We start from the raw sequence: 16,765 nt of genomic DNA on the forward strand, positions 1-16,765 counted from the left end.
TTTTATTTTTAGAGACCGAGCAAAAATGAAATTCAAAAAACAGTAGGTATACTCATCTATGTACTTACATTACATTAAATATTAAAAAAAGGAAAAGGTAATTTTTGGTAAAATTGAATATGAAAAAAGACAGAAGAAGTTTCTAGTTATTAAGCATATTTAACTTTAGCAAGATGTAAAAACTGTATGGAGATAAATAAATAGGTGTAAAAGATGATAGGTGTAAAAGATGATAAAGTTTTAAATTTCTTCAGTTCTTGAAATGGAGGGCACGGCATCTAGACCGGATTTTTATCATTAGTCATATTTCTATCAAGTGTTGTTTTCCTACATTATTATGATATTTTTATTTATTTATTTCATTTAGTACTATTTACATAAATATACAGCGTGTAACAGAAATAAGTACATTAATTTTAACTGGTAATAAAACTCATCAAGAGTAACAACTTTTCTAAATATTTTTTTTTCATAAACGTTCTCGTTAATGAGTTAAAATTGTTTAAAATTTTCCAAAAATTTCGCTACCCGCCACTGGAGACCAGAAGTGACTATAAATCTGACGACCGTTTCTAAGCATATTTACGAAATCAAAATACTGCCCATTATTAGAACCTGTGCTTAGAAGGTTTACACAAACGCCTCGTTAATTTATGGGGAGAAAACTGCTAAACAAAATTGCCGATTTGGAAAAAATGGTACATAGAAAAATTGTTCATCATGACGAGTTCTGTTACTGGTTAAAATTAATGTACTTATTTCTGTTACACCCTGTATTACTTATCCTCATTTGTTTATCTATACAAGATGATTCACGAGTAATAATGAGCCCAACGGAATTGAAAATGCAACCCACAATACATCTGCAACGTAAAGCTGGATAACCGCGTCCATATCCAGGTTTGCTTTGCAAATGTATTGTGGGTTGCATTTTCCGTCGGACTCATTATTACTCGTAAATCATCTTGTATTATTATATTTTTTTGTTTAGCACTGTATCTTCTCTCCCTCACTTCAGGCGGTGACAAAGTTGGTTAATGTTTCTTTCGTTCTATTAATTGTGAGTGCCACACTAATTGCACCAAACAAAAGAAAAGTCTTTTCTGCTGGCGGACCTCACTAAGACCATTTTAATAAATTGTTCGTGTATTCCTAAAATCCCTAATTATCCTAGCAAATTAAAAGAAAAACCCTCCCTCGAAGCAAGAAACTTACAGCATCGCACTGCATGGGGGCGGGCAGCTGCCTGACAGCCCCCCTGCCCAGCGCCTCCCGCTTCCTCTGCGCCGAGAACAGCCTCAACTCCTTCCTCTCCTCGTCGCTGAGGGCATGGCAGTAGCGCACTTCGTTGTCGTGGGGCGGCAACTGCTGCAGAAGTTGCCTCACCCTGTACCTCTCCCCCACGGAGTTGACGTATGGCACTTTGTCTTCGGGCAAGGCGCTGAAGTATAAGTGCACCTGAAATAAAAAAGCATACTCATCAAACACCGATCGAGCACTCGTCGAAAGTGTTGAACAATGACGAAAACGGCGCGGCGGCACTAGTTGCCACCTGTCAAGAGTGTCCCCAGGTGTGGGTCGAAGAAGCAACAGGTAGAAGTGGTCGGGCGAACGCAGGAGTCGAGTCCGGACGAAAAGGGAAAAAGATGGTGAAGTGGATGGGCCGCTGCACCCAACAGGTGCGGTGGGTGGAGGCGGACCGCTGGTCCCATGAAAATTAGGGCACTCTGGTGGCTCGTAAAAAAGACGGGGGTTGGACTCGTTTCGCTTTTACAATGTAAACGGCTTCGTGGAATTACCTTATGCGCGTTTACACTTCAGCTTGATTGTTGTGTTTTGGCTGAAGTGAATTCAGTAGCTTTACTGGAACGTGGGACGTTAGCTGTTCGGGGTAAAATTATCCCTACAGCGTCCTCCGGGAATGACATCACCATAACAATTTTTTTAAATGTTATTTTCAATTACTCAAGACTGGAAAAAACTGTCTATACTTTATTCCCTGATAGCTTTTACGTTTTTAGATTCTACAGGGTGAGTCAAGTTTTACCGCCCGCACGATAAATCCTATTAAAAAATTAGTAAAAATTACGAAACTTTATTCCCTTGATATAACGCTTCAAATTTTCCCTTATCACCTCATTCAGAGCAATAAAATTTAAAAAATCGATTTTGAGCAAAAACATTTTTTTTTTCGTACACGCTCATAATTCACAATTAATTCAAAGAGGACATTTATGAAATTCGCATCAAAAGAAAATTATTAGTTTTTGAATGATTCCAATTTTAACATTAACACCCAAAAATGACCAAGATTTACAACTATGTACAGTGTCATAAATAAATACCTCATTGTTGGTAAACAACCAACAAACATCTGTTGAGAACTTTTCTAGTAATTCTTAACTCCCTAAAGTGTACCACAATCATAAATAATCCATGTCAACCTCTTCTGCGGAAGAATTTAATAATAAATCATACCAAAATTTTGCACTTTAATATGAAATTCCATTTATTTCAAAAACCGGTGATGTTTTCATGATTTCAATGACACCACATATTTCCTAAATGTTTCAAAGGACTCCTAGTGAAAACTTATGTATTTACCCTGTAGAACAACGGTTCCAGGATGTTGGTCCAGATAACCTTACGCTCATAATATCTTATGGTTATACGCCATTATTGAAAGCTCTAAGTTTGTGACTTTTATGCACGAAAGGAACTTCCAGCTTGCCAGTGGACCCATAACAGGACCAAGCAAACCTCGTTAGTCTATTGAAATGGAAAATACATAATGAAACTGAGATGTTCCAGTCGGATTTGAAATTCCAGCCGAGTTTGCACTGGGATGGTACGAACTAGGCAAAAGCCCCGTAGATGGTATGACAAGCAATAATTTACGTTCGAAAGCTCCGTTTTGAGCTTTGGTACGATTTAAAAGCGGCGCAATTAAAGTTCAAATGTAATGTAGCAATTAATCCGTCATGGAATTGCATCCGAGGTGCAATATATTAAGTGCATGGTTAGTTCTTTCCTTGAAACTTTTTTGTTGAGGAAGTTGAGCGCTATTACCATATCATCCGACAATGGTAATTTATGGGCTATTACTACTCCGCGGAGTCTTCCAGTGGGTTTGTTCGATTCCGCTATTTATTATTAGCGCAGGATGTTAATTTCAAATTGTAGTTAAGGTAAAGGCTTTATTACTACTTCGATATGCGAATTCCGTTGGGAATGATTAGATCCTTAACTTGTTAACAAGGTGCACTTAACATTTTTAACAGCTTCAAATCTAGCCATATCCATTACAAATGTTTACCGATTCCTCGTCAAAGACAGTACTTAGGTAAGATTCCACATTTCTAGAATTAAGAGTTCTTGCTTCACTGATTTTGAATGGCCGAACAAAGAATATTGCAGACAATTGCATCATAATTTGAAGAGCCATTCAGCAACCACGAAAGAATGTATCTTCCTTCTTTGTGCTTTTACTGTTTCGAAAGCTATGTTGGAGCAATTGCTAAAATTTTGAAACATTTCCTTTAAGAGCAGCTTCTTGCTCCCTAAAAGTTATTTTTGAAAGAAATCAAAATTAGTAGAAACACAAAAACAGTGACGACGTACATATTTGCTTGCTCGTGGAGGTTAAAGGTCGTATTTTCTGCATCGACCAGTAATTATTCAACTCAATTAAGGCACAAGCTTCCTCGTAACAATTCTTATTGGAGAACCACGATCTCGCACTAATGACTCTCCTTACATTCGTTATTCCATCGTTAAATTACGAGCGAGAATGTATTATCTCTGATAACAGTAAATAATAAAAGCCGAACGTTATAAAAATAATCTACCCCGCTGTATTTAGAGCTTTTTAATGCCTGCAGCTTGATAAAGCAACCTGCAGAAGAATTTAATTAAAACGAAATAGAAGCAATAAAAAAAGCCCCGCACGAATCCTGTGTCGAGGTCATATTCGGGGAATCGTCCTTTACGACTCCATAAATCAGTTTTTATCAAATGTCCCAGCAGAAAGGCTGCAACGCAACGCAGGACTCGCCCGAGCTTCGACACCGAAAGATAACTGTCAATATTTCCCAAAGTTAAGGCCGACTCCTGCGATAATGGAATAAAAGGATAGTCCGGAGCTTTTATTCCGGCGTTTATGGTTATGGCCACTGGAGGGCAGTTATGAGCGAATGTCGGCTATTCTAGGGTCGTTTGCGTTCAGCACGCGTACCGCCAACATAGCGCAAACGTAATGAAACCGGACTGAAATACAATCATAATTGTCCTTATTCAGGCGAGTATCGAAACAAATTAGTTTCGTGAAATCCGTGGAAACAGGCCGGGCTAATTGAATTTGTGTTGCTTTTCAGGACAATGGAGTCGGCGTCTGTTGCGTCACTCCTTCGTTAAGGCGTCTTGTTTGTTGACTTGGCACATTTGTACCTTGTATTGTGCAGCGGGAGGCTCAAAAAAATTAATATCAGCTGAAACTAGTCCAGGTACATTCCTCCGCATACTGTGACCCTTCACCGTATAAATAATTGTCAGAGGTGGAAAATCTCTAGTAAATTGCCGCCATTCATCAACGTTGCCTAAGCAGCAACGCTATACACGCTTACGGACTTTTTCAAACACGTACGTCACTCTTACTGTTGCGGTAACGAATCGCTTGTTTATACCAACGCAAATCGACCAGAACCGAGACGCAGACGCAGCCACAGCGGTAACTAAGAATCTACGTAAGTTAGACGGATCGGTCGGAACGACTTGCCTGCAATTTTCCATTCGAATGCCCAAGGAGTGCACATGCACAAGAGCGTGTTGGCAAGGTAATACTTAATAACCTTCACGTAATGAAAAAAACTATACATCAGGAACGTACCTGGGCAGATTTCTGTTAGATCTAGGCAAAAAATTTGCCACGTCACCTTACTGGAAGCGATCTATCTGGAGTATTTTCCGAGAAATGAGCAATTATTAAATTTTCTCGGCGTCATGGTTGGCAAAAAAATTTAATATCTAAATCTCCCATATGGTGATAATTTCCGGGTACAGTAAAGGGATAAATATCTTGTGCGGTTTGATTTGTGTGGTCTTCAAACTAGTTTGTCTAGTAGAGATACGTCTTGTAGATGGGGTGTACCCCAAGGTTCCTAATCGGAGCCTTTTCTGTAGAGAAAAAAATCTGCTGGTCAATGTTTTTCCAATTTTTTCAAAGATTCTTTCTTGGTGTAGATGTGGTGGAGGCGCGGGTTTAGTGAGCAGTGCTGTTTTTGACCGTAAAAATATTAAAAAGCTAGACAATTTTTTTGTGGAGAGACTAATCGTACAGTAATGCCGCTGAGACCATCAAATAGATTTACGACTGTGGAACCACTGCAGCATTTCCATAATTCATTATTCCTTGATAATGCAAATTTCAATAATTACCAACTAGTCATCGCCACTGAGCCAACGCTGAAAACGATAAACAACATGAAACGGCACTATCAAAATGTTCAATAATTATAGTCGATCTAATGACTGCCATCCAATACATGGCAACAATGATGTATTGCAGAATTGGTCCCGAAGAGCCACGAGCAATTGTTTCCTCAGAGAGGTCCTCTACAAGTAGTGTCGAAAAAGAGCGAATGAAAATACATAATAATATGTTGGTTGATTTGATCATCTTGAGCGTGATTCTTCACAGTACGTGGTTTTGCTGAATAAAAATTACATCACTAGCGAGGCAACATGACAGCCAAATGTAATCACATTAAGGACAAAACAATAAATTATCGAACCGCTATCACGAGCATCTTGTTCGTGGTAAACGTAATCGTAACGTGTAAACAGGTGAATTATTGGTCATTAACAGCCACCGATCAGTCGGTTCTCTATCATAGTTACATTAGCGTAATGAAAGTTGCTTCTTTGTGTTGGTTTAGTGTAAATTTATGGTTTCGAGAGCGGCGGCGCGAAAACGATGGCTTAATATTTATTCGTGGTGAAAGTGACGTCTCGTGTTTTTCTGAGGCAATGGGATATGTCATTAGGTGAATTAGTGTGAAGCCGACTTAATGGTTGGGCAACGAGAGCGGTTTTACTGGTGCACAACATTGAATGAATTTTTTTATGAATCAGTAAACGTTTAAGTGCAATTAAGTTCTCGAATTAATTTGTCATTATGAGGTAATTAGGTTTTTTTAGAAAATGATGCCAATGACGAACTAATTGACAATTATTGTGACTCAATTATTATTATTTAAGTAATGTCAGGAATTAAATTAAAAAATCTTGTAACAAATATTAATTTTCTCAATAGGTATTTGGAATAAAATTTAAAAGTTTGGGAAGATGTTTGAGAGAATATTGTTTCATTTTTTAAATTACAAACTCCCAAATAATGTACAGGACATCGTTTCCGGAGATCATCTACGTCGTTAGAGGTTATTGGATTCTCTCATGGGCTGTGACCTTGGAAATATCTGCGCGAAAGCGGAGTAATAAACCAGTGAAAAATCTGTAAATGAAAACTGAAAAAGTCGACTACTTTACATCCAAATAGACGAGAGAGAGACGACACTAACATAACGAATGACGATGTTTTCCGGTCGGTTTGTAGCGCCTACTTGAGACCGATATTCGTCGTTTGTGCAGATATGACTGATAGCCCATGAGAAAATCAAACATCTTATATGGACTCATTTATATGGAGCGCACTTTTCAATTGTAAAACCTCATGGTGGCTGGAGGGGAATATTGAGATTTTATGTGAGAATTAAAAAAGAATAGCTTCTAGAATTTTGGGAGAAAAAGAAAATATGGAAGTTTTAACAAGTATCGACACCTAACTAGTGTGATTTGGGTAATGACCTAAAGCAAAAGAAAGACATACCAAGCAGAAATAAACAAAAAGTAACTTTGTTCTATCAAATGTCATTCATATTTATGTTAAAGTCTATTTTGTTTCAAATGTGATAATATGACATTTATCTTGTCTCTTGTGGGATACTTTCAAAAAAGAGAAAACACAAGTACCGGCAATAAAAGTGAAAATGTAAGTACCAGCAATCTTTTAATGAAAGTGATACTCGGTGTTAATTTAACATAAGCTCGAAGCTCCCGTTATACGGTAGCAGCACCGCAGTGGCTCAATTTATCTTCGGCGAAAGTGCAGTTCGAATATTCCTCCGGTGGTGACGTCACGCGCAAGTAACTTACCATTAGAGCGAATTAGTCGCGAAGTCGGCTTAATGGTCAAGGAACACGAGCAATTTTAATGATGGATAACAGCGAGATCTGCGAATTAAATTAAATTAGATGGCTTGTACCTATCGGCCATTTTCTGTTTAACAACCAAGATACAAACTGTATGCTAATTCAGCGATGTTTGATCAGAGCCTAATTTGAATAAGAGCATACCGAGAGCTTCCTAGTGATATCGACGGACCACACTGACTCCCAGTGCGATTTTTAAGTCTTGCCCTCACGATTCCAATTTACATCGCTGTTTCTTATTACGGTTCAAATAATTGTTATAATATGCATTTACATTAAATGGAAGCACGATTTGTGGCCAGCGCTTCTGATTCCGGATGGATCGCGCAATCTCTTTACGTCACGACGAACGAAAGGGCTTCCTGAAGAGGATTCCGCCGGTTTCGCTGAACGACGGTACCGCCTCGGATGAGATTTTGTCACGCTTGGTAATTAGGGATTTAACGATTTGAATGGTGACAAGCATGGTGGTCCGCCAGGCCTCACAATTAAGCGCTCTCTGACGGCGATTAGCTCAATCTCTTGATTAATTGCGCTGTCAACGAAAGCCGTGCGCAGATAATCAGTTTGAGACACATGAGGCTAATAAAGAGCGAAATGGGCCCCAAGCTAAAAAAAAACTATTTCTAACAGTTTTCTTAAATTAAGTCCAACGATCAGGTCACAAGCCTTGAGAATACACGCAGAAAAATGATAATTAGATGGATATATGAATTCATGTTTCTATGGTTAATGTATTTGAATCTACAACAAAGATCAGAACTGATAAAAAATATATCAAATAAACAACAATATAACAAAAATTAGAAACATTTAAGTAGGGGTAACAAACAAATCAACTGACGCCTTAGGACTAGAAAGAGACAACAAAAATTACATATACGTTAACTAACAAGCGTTCAAAAAATGTGCGGTCAAGCAGGCCGTGGTTTTATCTCTCCTTTACAAACGTAAGTAGCATTTTAGCCGGCGTGCCTTGACGTTTCCTTCAGCGCTACATAACCTTACTTTGACCATCATTTTATTGTGAATTAAGTAATGAATTGAAAGTGAAAAACCATCATGTAGCCTACGAAAACCAGGAAAACTCTGGTTGGTTGGTTCAAAAAGGAACTAATTCAATGGTCTGACAGCTGATGAAGCTACGCCATACGTTAACGCAAACAAAAGTAAGCACCAGGTCACTTGACTACACATTTTTTGAACACTGTCAATAAAAAATAAGCAACTAGTAAATGTTGTAGTTAATTAAAAGTAGAATCAACTCAAAATGCTTCGTAACTAGTATAAGTAATAATTAAGTATGAAGATGAAGATAAGAATTTCTGGTGCAATAAAAACTGCAAGCAGATACATTATTGACCAATAAGATTACTTCAGTGGCGAAAAAGACGAAGATGAGTTGTGTACATACCTGGATTCTAGTTAAATCGACATAGTATTTATTTAATATTTAATTAGATAGTTGGAAACTTTACGATTACAGGAAATTTGCTACATAAAATTATAAATTGGAAGATTAATGAAGTTCATAATTACCAGTCGATTGCTATTTCAAGGTAATTTTGAAATTTTAAATTTATTTAATTGAAATAATTTTCTGCTGATTAAACGAAAGTTTCCAATGCAACTGACCATTTAAGATTATAGAAAAACTAAATAGTATTTATATTATCTTATTGCCTTGTTTTATTAGAGACTTAATCTTCTATAAAAGTTCTTCTCTTTCATTGAACATTGTTCCGTCAAGAACACTGTAAGAAACTTACACGTTCTCTGAATCTTATTAAATTCTCAAAATAGGTGTTGGCTGGAACATTTTTATCCTATTATTGCAAAGATAACTAAACGAGCACCAGTTTAGTTGCACGTGGAAACACGCCAAGGCAATTGACACTACTCAACTGGCACCACTAATCATTGCGCCAGTAAAGTAAGAAGCTGCTGTATTCTTTTGACGGCAATGCCTTCTGCCCGGATAAGTTCAAGAATTAGCGAGATGGAAAAATGAGGTGTCGATGTTGATCAAAATTGGAATGGCAATCTTCTGTGGCGGTATTCGGGAGTTATGAGGAATTGATGTTGATGATGGCTACGGATCCACGGATTTAAATTTCGTTTTCGCTTCTTTAACAGTTTTTGGAGTTGCAGAAAAAAATTGCACTACGAGAACCATGTTAAATCTTGTGCCAGTTGAAAACTGATCGCAGCTGTTCAACACAAACTGGTGCCACTAAACTGACACACTCCTGGCGCCAATAATCTTTGCATGTGAAATTTAGGGTTATATCTCAACAGAATACCTATCTTTCGCCTGGAATGTAAAATTTCAAATTTCCTAATCCTTTGATCCGATTGTGGATTAGATAAAAAATTGTCATAACCTTCATTTTAAAGGACGACTCGTATGTCGCGACTTCCATGAGATCATTTACACTTATGTCGTCATGATGAATCAATTGAGTATGTTTTTGTAACTCCCGTTTCACTGTTGACTTTTTTGTCGAGAGCAGATGCGCCGTCACGAACAAAAATGTGTCAGAATGACTAAGTACCCGATTGAGTCGTCTTAATTGTCCCCGCTTGTCCAACAATGAACCTGCAGAAAAACTGTGAGGTAACCGATACTGCGCTCCAAATTAAAAACCGTCGCGCACGTTGAAGCCGTTCCGTCATCCACTTTATCCGTCCTTTCATACCCATCTGTGCGTGTGTTGGGATAAGCAAGTTTTTTCAACAGTCTCTGCACAGCGAGCTCATGTTACGATGCACAAGACTTCAAACTCGATAGTGCACTCGAGGCACGTGATAGACGATATGATGCGGTTACCACACATTATGGCAAAGCGACGAGGCGAAGACGTGTTCCCTGCATCCAGGCAATAGATATCCGATACGTCCTATCCGAGTTCTTCCTGCGTTGCGATGGGATAATGGACGAGTTTACCGCAAAACATTGCCGGATGCATTAACTTAACACCCGACACAAGTCGACACCGACCGCAATGAGAAAAAATACAGTTGATGTGTTGAGTTGGCAGCGACGAAGAGTGAAAGGAAATTTCATCGCGGAAACAAAAAATTAATTCAAACAATAGAGCGAAAAATAAATCAAGCTAAGTTTCTTGTTTCTTCTAAATAATAAAAATCTTTATCATCCAATACACAAACCTATTACAGGACAATACTTATGATAGCTTAAATATGAAATGTACAAAATCATAAATTAATTTAACTGAATTTCGCAATTAAAAAAAATATGACGAAGAGAAAAGGAAAACAGGAATTCCTAAATTCAAAAAAGTAAAGGGTCATCTTATATTACACTCACCGGCAAAAAAAACGGAACACTAATTAGTCAACAACAAATTATTCCCATAATACCCATTTTGATGTATTTTTACCAGGAGGCGATGATAGCAAACATAACCTTGAACATTAGCATAGGCTATTTTATTAGCAATTTCGCATAAAAACAAATGTTTTGCTTAAAAACCTTCTTTTCTTAAATTTACCATTTTTATAATAATCAAGCAACCTGGTTAGATTTTTATAACTTTTGTAATTTTTTATTGTTGTTAACTTCGAATTTAAGTACAGAACGTAAAAAAATGCCTCTAGCTGGTGTAAATATTGCCAGAGCAGTAGCTTTGGTTGAAGAATGTTGTTGTTTCCGTTATGCAGCTAATGCTATTGAGGCTCCTCTTGCTAGTGGTCACAGAGCTGTTAGAAGGTTTCAAAAGACTGATTGAAAAAAAGCAACCACATACCGCGACGATAGATTTTTAAATAATAATGGTGTTCCGCTTTTTTTTCCGGTGAGTGTATTTGCCAATTTATCAAGACAAAGACATTAGAACCACTTTCTTCATGGGGTGGCTACTTAGTTTTTTTTTTGCGTATTTAACAGTATTTAATAAATTTGTGTAGCACTTTCTACCAGCCGAGAATGACAAGAACATGCCTGGTTCTTTGAAATTAAAAATTAATGAAGCATTAATATTAAATGAAAAGAAAAGTCTTGTGTGAAAAGTAGGTAACTCTGATACAGACATGGACATAGTAATTTATAACTCATAAGCTCGATTGCTTAAATAAATTAAATAATTAGAGTAATGTGACAATGATCACATGAAGGATTAAAAAACACTTTTTCAAGCGGTTGAAAATCGCGCATTTGTGTATTTTTAGAAACGGTTGAAGTGGCTTTTTTTGTAACCGGACTTGAAACACTTCAAATCCTAGGAGTTGAAATGTCCACAGGCGGCTCGACTAAGTCAAAAATTTCAAAATGTACCTATACCTAGTCTCTTTAAAAAAGATGGTTTCCTGGCTTACCACACCACCCATATCGTACCAGATTGCATTTTCAAATTGTGAATAAGTAAGAACATTCATTTGTATTATCTAAAGAGATTTTTTTTACCTTTTACCATTTCCCATTCAACTCATTGGTCATCACATGTCAAAATACTAATTATGTAATTAAGCCAATCAGATTGTACAGTGTGGAATAAAATGATTTACATCTAGTTACCTTTGGAATTTTTACGCATGTAAATTTTCCTGTACCGCTCTACTTTTTTTTTTCGAAGTGCCGAACTATTAGTTCTGTCAATAAATGTCATCAATCGAATTGACAGTTGTTACAATTTACTAAATTGAATTAACAAACGTTGGTGGCCACTTTCAACACTGGCTGTGACTTGCTTTTGTTAGCTCCTTTTTAATTTCAATCTCAACTTTGCATTCATATCATCCCTTCGCAATAAATCACATTTGGAATTTGGATATATATTTTGAGGTTAGGCTTTCTTTTTTTTGTAGAGCGGCATTTCGTATTTTTACAAAGGTAATACAAAGGTAACTAGATGTAAATCATTTTATTCCACGCTGTATTATTTTTGACGACACCACTCACATACAGGGTGGCGTACTAACGGTGCACTACGGTGTAGAAGAGATTACCGTAAACGCCAGAAAAATGTTAAAAAAATTCTATTGGACTTATTTGCGGATTTGGCGGTCTTTGAAAGTGGTATTTAACAGGTCAATTATTTTGAAATATATGTATGAAATTCTCATGACAGCTACTTCTAATCGTACATATTATGACAAAGTACAAGATCACTCACTACCAATATCCAATCCTGCATAGTAGAGAATTTAGAAGCTTTGGAAATCGAAAAAATTATTTTAAATCCTCTACGGTAACATTGCAAGATAATAATGTATGAATACATCTTTGTTTACATTATATTATCGTTAATAATAATAATAAAAATAATTGATTTTTTTGTCGGAAACATTTTTTCCATATTTTTTTCATGTACATTTAAGCATCCTCGATAAGGTGGTAAGTGGTTTGTACGCCATTTTTGGGACACCCTGTATATGTACCCGTTTATGCCCCAACAAATGTATCATCTTTTGCAACTACCTTTTAACCTGAGGGGTCGATTAATTTAAACCAACCACGATCCATCACTTTTTGTCTCAATTAAGTTTAATTCCATAAAATAAATTTTCAAAATTGTGGTCGACATAAATCGAGCACATTAATTTCCTAATTTGAATGATTTATCGTTGCGCCATGGGCGATGCAAGAAGTTCTTAGCGTTTTGTTGATGGTTATTAAGTTTTACGATAATGGACATGTTCAATATTACGTGTGAAGCAATTCCTATTCAATTGCAAACAATTTAGTGACTTGAGCAAACTGTCTTAAATCAACAGTACAAGAGAAGAAAAATAACATCATGTTACTAGAGAAGGTCAGAATCAGATCACACAAATAGTACTGCCTAAAAAGAATGACATAAAAAGAAATCTTCTAATGGAAATAAACGGAACAAAGTTAAATTACTTATTGGAAAGTATTTTAGAGATTTAACGATGCAATTAGATTTTCTATGTGAAGCTTAAGTTGTCTCGTTACATTTGCACTAATGGTTCTTAGAAGATATAGTTGAGCTTTAATTAAAACGAGTAGTTTGTTTTCTTTTAATATATGTTAAGTTGGAATGTCAACGGCAGTTATTAGATGCATTGTACGAATGTCGTCCCGGTAAAGAATGACATATTTTAATAGGCGAGGATGCAAGAGATTTCGTTGTTTTCTTGTTACATTTCAATCAACATGTTCAGGCGAGCAATTACCGGAGTTTAATACCTCGGCAAATCTCTAAGTCGTTATACAACGACGATTTGCTGTAATTACGGATATGGACTGAAGACCTCTAAGTCAAACACTGTCACAATATACCTTTTGCAGCGATAAATTCATGCAATTTCAATTAGAACCAAATCGCCGTTAGCACATTCTAAATTTGATTATAATAATCGCAACTGCTAGTTCCAATCTCCTTCTTCATCAGCTTCTCCACCCATTTATCAGTGATTTGTTCACTTCCATTTTTGGCGATTTCAAGTACTTTTTCAACCGGCTTGACGTTGCAAAAAGGAAGTGTTCTACTTATAACTTCTTGTATCTATAATCCACCATGTGATTAAGATAATTTACCTCGAGCAACGAACGGAAATGCGACATTCCCTAACCTCAAACGTTTCTACTTCATCAAGTAGAATTTCTGCAACCCGAGCTAGACGGAGGCGTTTAATAAATTTTTCTTGCACAAACTGTGTCACTCTTTGAGTTATGGCTCCTATAACTGTAACTTACAATGCGGTGCTTTTTATCCGTCATGATTTATCGAATTCTCCAAGCATATTTCGCAATTAGGTCCAAAAAAGGGTTCGCGCTTGCGACATCTCCGAATGTGTCTTCTTTGGCCTCGTGGCCGTTCCACTGAAGACTGACGGCGAACATGACAAGCGGCGGTGCATTTGCATACCGAATTAGCAGGCGAGCTCATTCCAACTTGCAAATTATATGCGAAACGCCACCGGCGAACTGCAACACGTCAAATTGCAACAGGATTTTGTATTATGCACCAAATTTAATTTGCATTCGGAATGTAATAAAGCCGACCAGAGGTATACACAAATCCTGTGTGTACAAGAGTTATTTTATCGGTTGCCAAAACATTCCTGACACTTTAATTAAGCGGAACGCTTCTGTGCGCTTGCTCTTAAGGCGGGGAGATTTTTCTTGTGCTTTTTGGGAGGTTGCCTCTGCGCTCCTGGAACTTCAACGATTTGCCCGCAGAATTAAGGTATTGCATAGCATAGCATAGCTGCCGTTGCTCTAACAAGATGATGCAATTTATTACTGTCATGTTGGTAGATGCTCTCGGCATTTAAGACATTTTCAAAAAGGGGGCACCTCTTTATTGCTAAATTTTAAGAAGTTGTCTTTCTGTGCTTCTTTGACAAGATGATTACTTAATTCTTCTTAAAACGTAGGTATTTGATATTTGACAACCGTAATGTTTTTCTATTAGACCTTTAAAACGACCGAAGCGCTGACAGATTCCAGATTCCAAAACAAGGCAAGGCAAGGCGTTATGCTGCTCACAGAGCGCAAAACAGACTACTTGATATTTTTTGATTTCCTGCTCTATAGTACTATCCCTTACCTGGCAACTTCCAAACATCATATTTTCTCACTTTTACGCCCGCACACAGCTTTCAGAACAAGGACGGCCAAGGTGTTAAAGTGAGCCGAGCGCAAGTATCTTCCCAACAAAAGAAAGTTGCCTGTGTTGGTGTTTAGTGGTGCTTATTACTCATTTATGACAACCCTGGTTTACGACTTACCGGCAACGAACTCAGAAATGGAGTTTATATATGTTTCTTTGACAACAGGAATATTTAAATGGGGGCTGCCAACAGAACCATGATATGATAGTCATTACATATTTTTTTCTGACCGCAGGGTAGTAGTATACCCTTCGGCATTGTAAATTATAATTTAGAAAAGCAGTTCTATTCATTTGAATTTCTAAATAATAATTGTGATGCGAAACTAAGTTGTTAATATTTTTCTTTCCATGTATGGCGAATCGAATCCATACCTTTTTTTCACCTGAACTGCACTTAGCATCCGTAATTAGCGTACGCGGTTCGATTACTTTTCCATTAACGATATCCGATGTTGCCGAGGCGTAAGAAACACTAATCAGATAGAAATTATATCGCGCTCCAGATTCCGCATAACGGCAGTACGGTCGCCAACATAATTACAATAATAAGGAGAATCGTACCTCAACTTATTTGGTTAAAACAAATTACCGTGTTTACGAAACAACCGTACTAGTTACCATTTATGCATCATTTATTCCAGAAATGAAGCGAAACGACGTCAAGCACATAAACTCACTTGATCTGGTCGGAGTCCGGGTGGTACCCAGGTGTACTCTTCGAGGGCACATCCGGAGTCGTCGTCGCTCTGCGAATGACGTTGCGGATCGCCTGTTGATGGAGCAAAGGGCGAACCCTTACCCAAAAACCGATCGGCTGGATCTAAAGATGGCAATTTACCTCCGGGCGACGGAAGGGCAGGTGGCGAAAGTGGAGCGTTCATTCCGTCGTTCGATGACATCGAATTGTCTGGCCAAGGGCAGTTGCGGCAAACGGATCTGAAACACAAATTGATTGTTAAGGGTATGTCCGAGGTCTTAAGGGTTGGAAGTTTTCCAACAAAGAATCAAAAGCATTCGGTAAACACGCAAGAAACTGGAAAATACAAACTCTCTATGTAGTCCATTTCCTCAAAGTTGGCGTTGAAAAGTCGATTCTGAACGCACCATGGATCTGTAATCCGTAATCCATAACCCGGATTTAAATCTAACCTCACTTTTTGCGTGGTGCGTTCACAATCGACTCTTCAACGCCCACAGAAAATGACATCCGGTTCTCTTTTCAATTAAAGGACTGCAGAAGTTTGACAGTTTCATGAAACAATTTGTTTCTTAGGATCATAATGAAAAATATTTGCATTTGTGGAATTTTTTAAGGAATTTTTCCAACGATAAGCAAAGTCGTAAATACGGAATTGTATATGTTAAGTGTTAGGTATGTACACTGGAAAAACAGCTTCTATTTTTACTGTTAGTGTCTATTTTAGTCGGTGTACGTCGCCCCGTTAGTAAATTCGTCCTTTAAAAAGGACCAGAATATTGATTTACGTCAGAAATAGAACGACTTGTCAGTCATGCGTCGAGATCCTGTAAATTCCATTTTGGATTAATGAAATTACGGAAAGTCGATAATAATTTACAGCAAAACTGCATTACGCCGATAAATATGGCAAAGTTGTTGGTAACAGTAAAAACACCATAACGGAATTAGATCACGTAATATTGAGGAAGAAGCCGGGCTCGCGAGCCGTCCACTCATTTTCCTTCGAATGATTCCATCGAGTAAAACATTCATGAAATATGCATTTAATGGTTCACATCCGCCATCCGCTTGACTTCTTGTGCCGCGGGAGCACACCGAGAAATTCTGAAAGCTGCGTAAAACTCGTAAACTACGCCGGTGATGAATTGAAAGCGCTCATAAAACGCACTGTAAACAAAAAATATTAATAGATGAC

At 37.5% G+C, this 16,765-nt stretch overlaps 1 protein-coding gene across 4 annotated transcripts in view; it reads right to left on the bottom strand.

Moving 5' to 3' along the window:
* The window catches only part of LOC138124951 (protein prickle-like), a 201,150-nt gene that overhangs the window by 11,535 nt on the left and 172,850 nt on the right, over positions 1 to 16,765 (bottom strand). For all 4 annotated transcript variants that reach the window (XM_069040151.1, XM_069040149.1, XM_069040150.1 and 1 more), the window contains 2 exons: positions 15,548 to 15,806; positions 1,216 to 1,458 (listed from right to left, as the gene is read on the bottom strand). In XM_069040151.1, coding sequence (XP_068896252.1) covers positions 1,216 to 1,458; positions 15,548 to 15,806 — 502 coding nt within the window. The remainder of the gene's footprint in view (positions 1 to 1,215; positions 1,459 to 15,547; positions 15,807 to 16,765) is intronic.

Source organism: Tenebrio molitor, chromosome 2, assembly GCF_963966145.1.
Source record: "Tenebrio molitor chromosome 2, icTenMoli1.1, whole genome shotgun sequence".
In the NCBI taxonomy this organism is placed as follows: domain Eukaryota; kingdom Metazoa; phylum Arthropoda; class Insecta; order Coleoptera; family Tenebrionidae; genus Tenebrio; species Tenebrio molitor.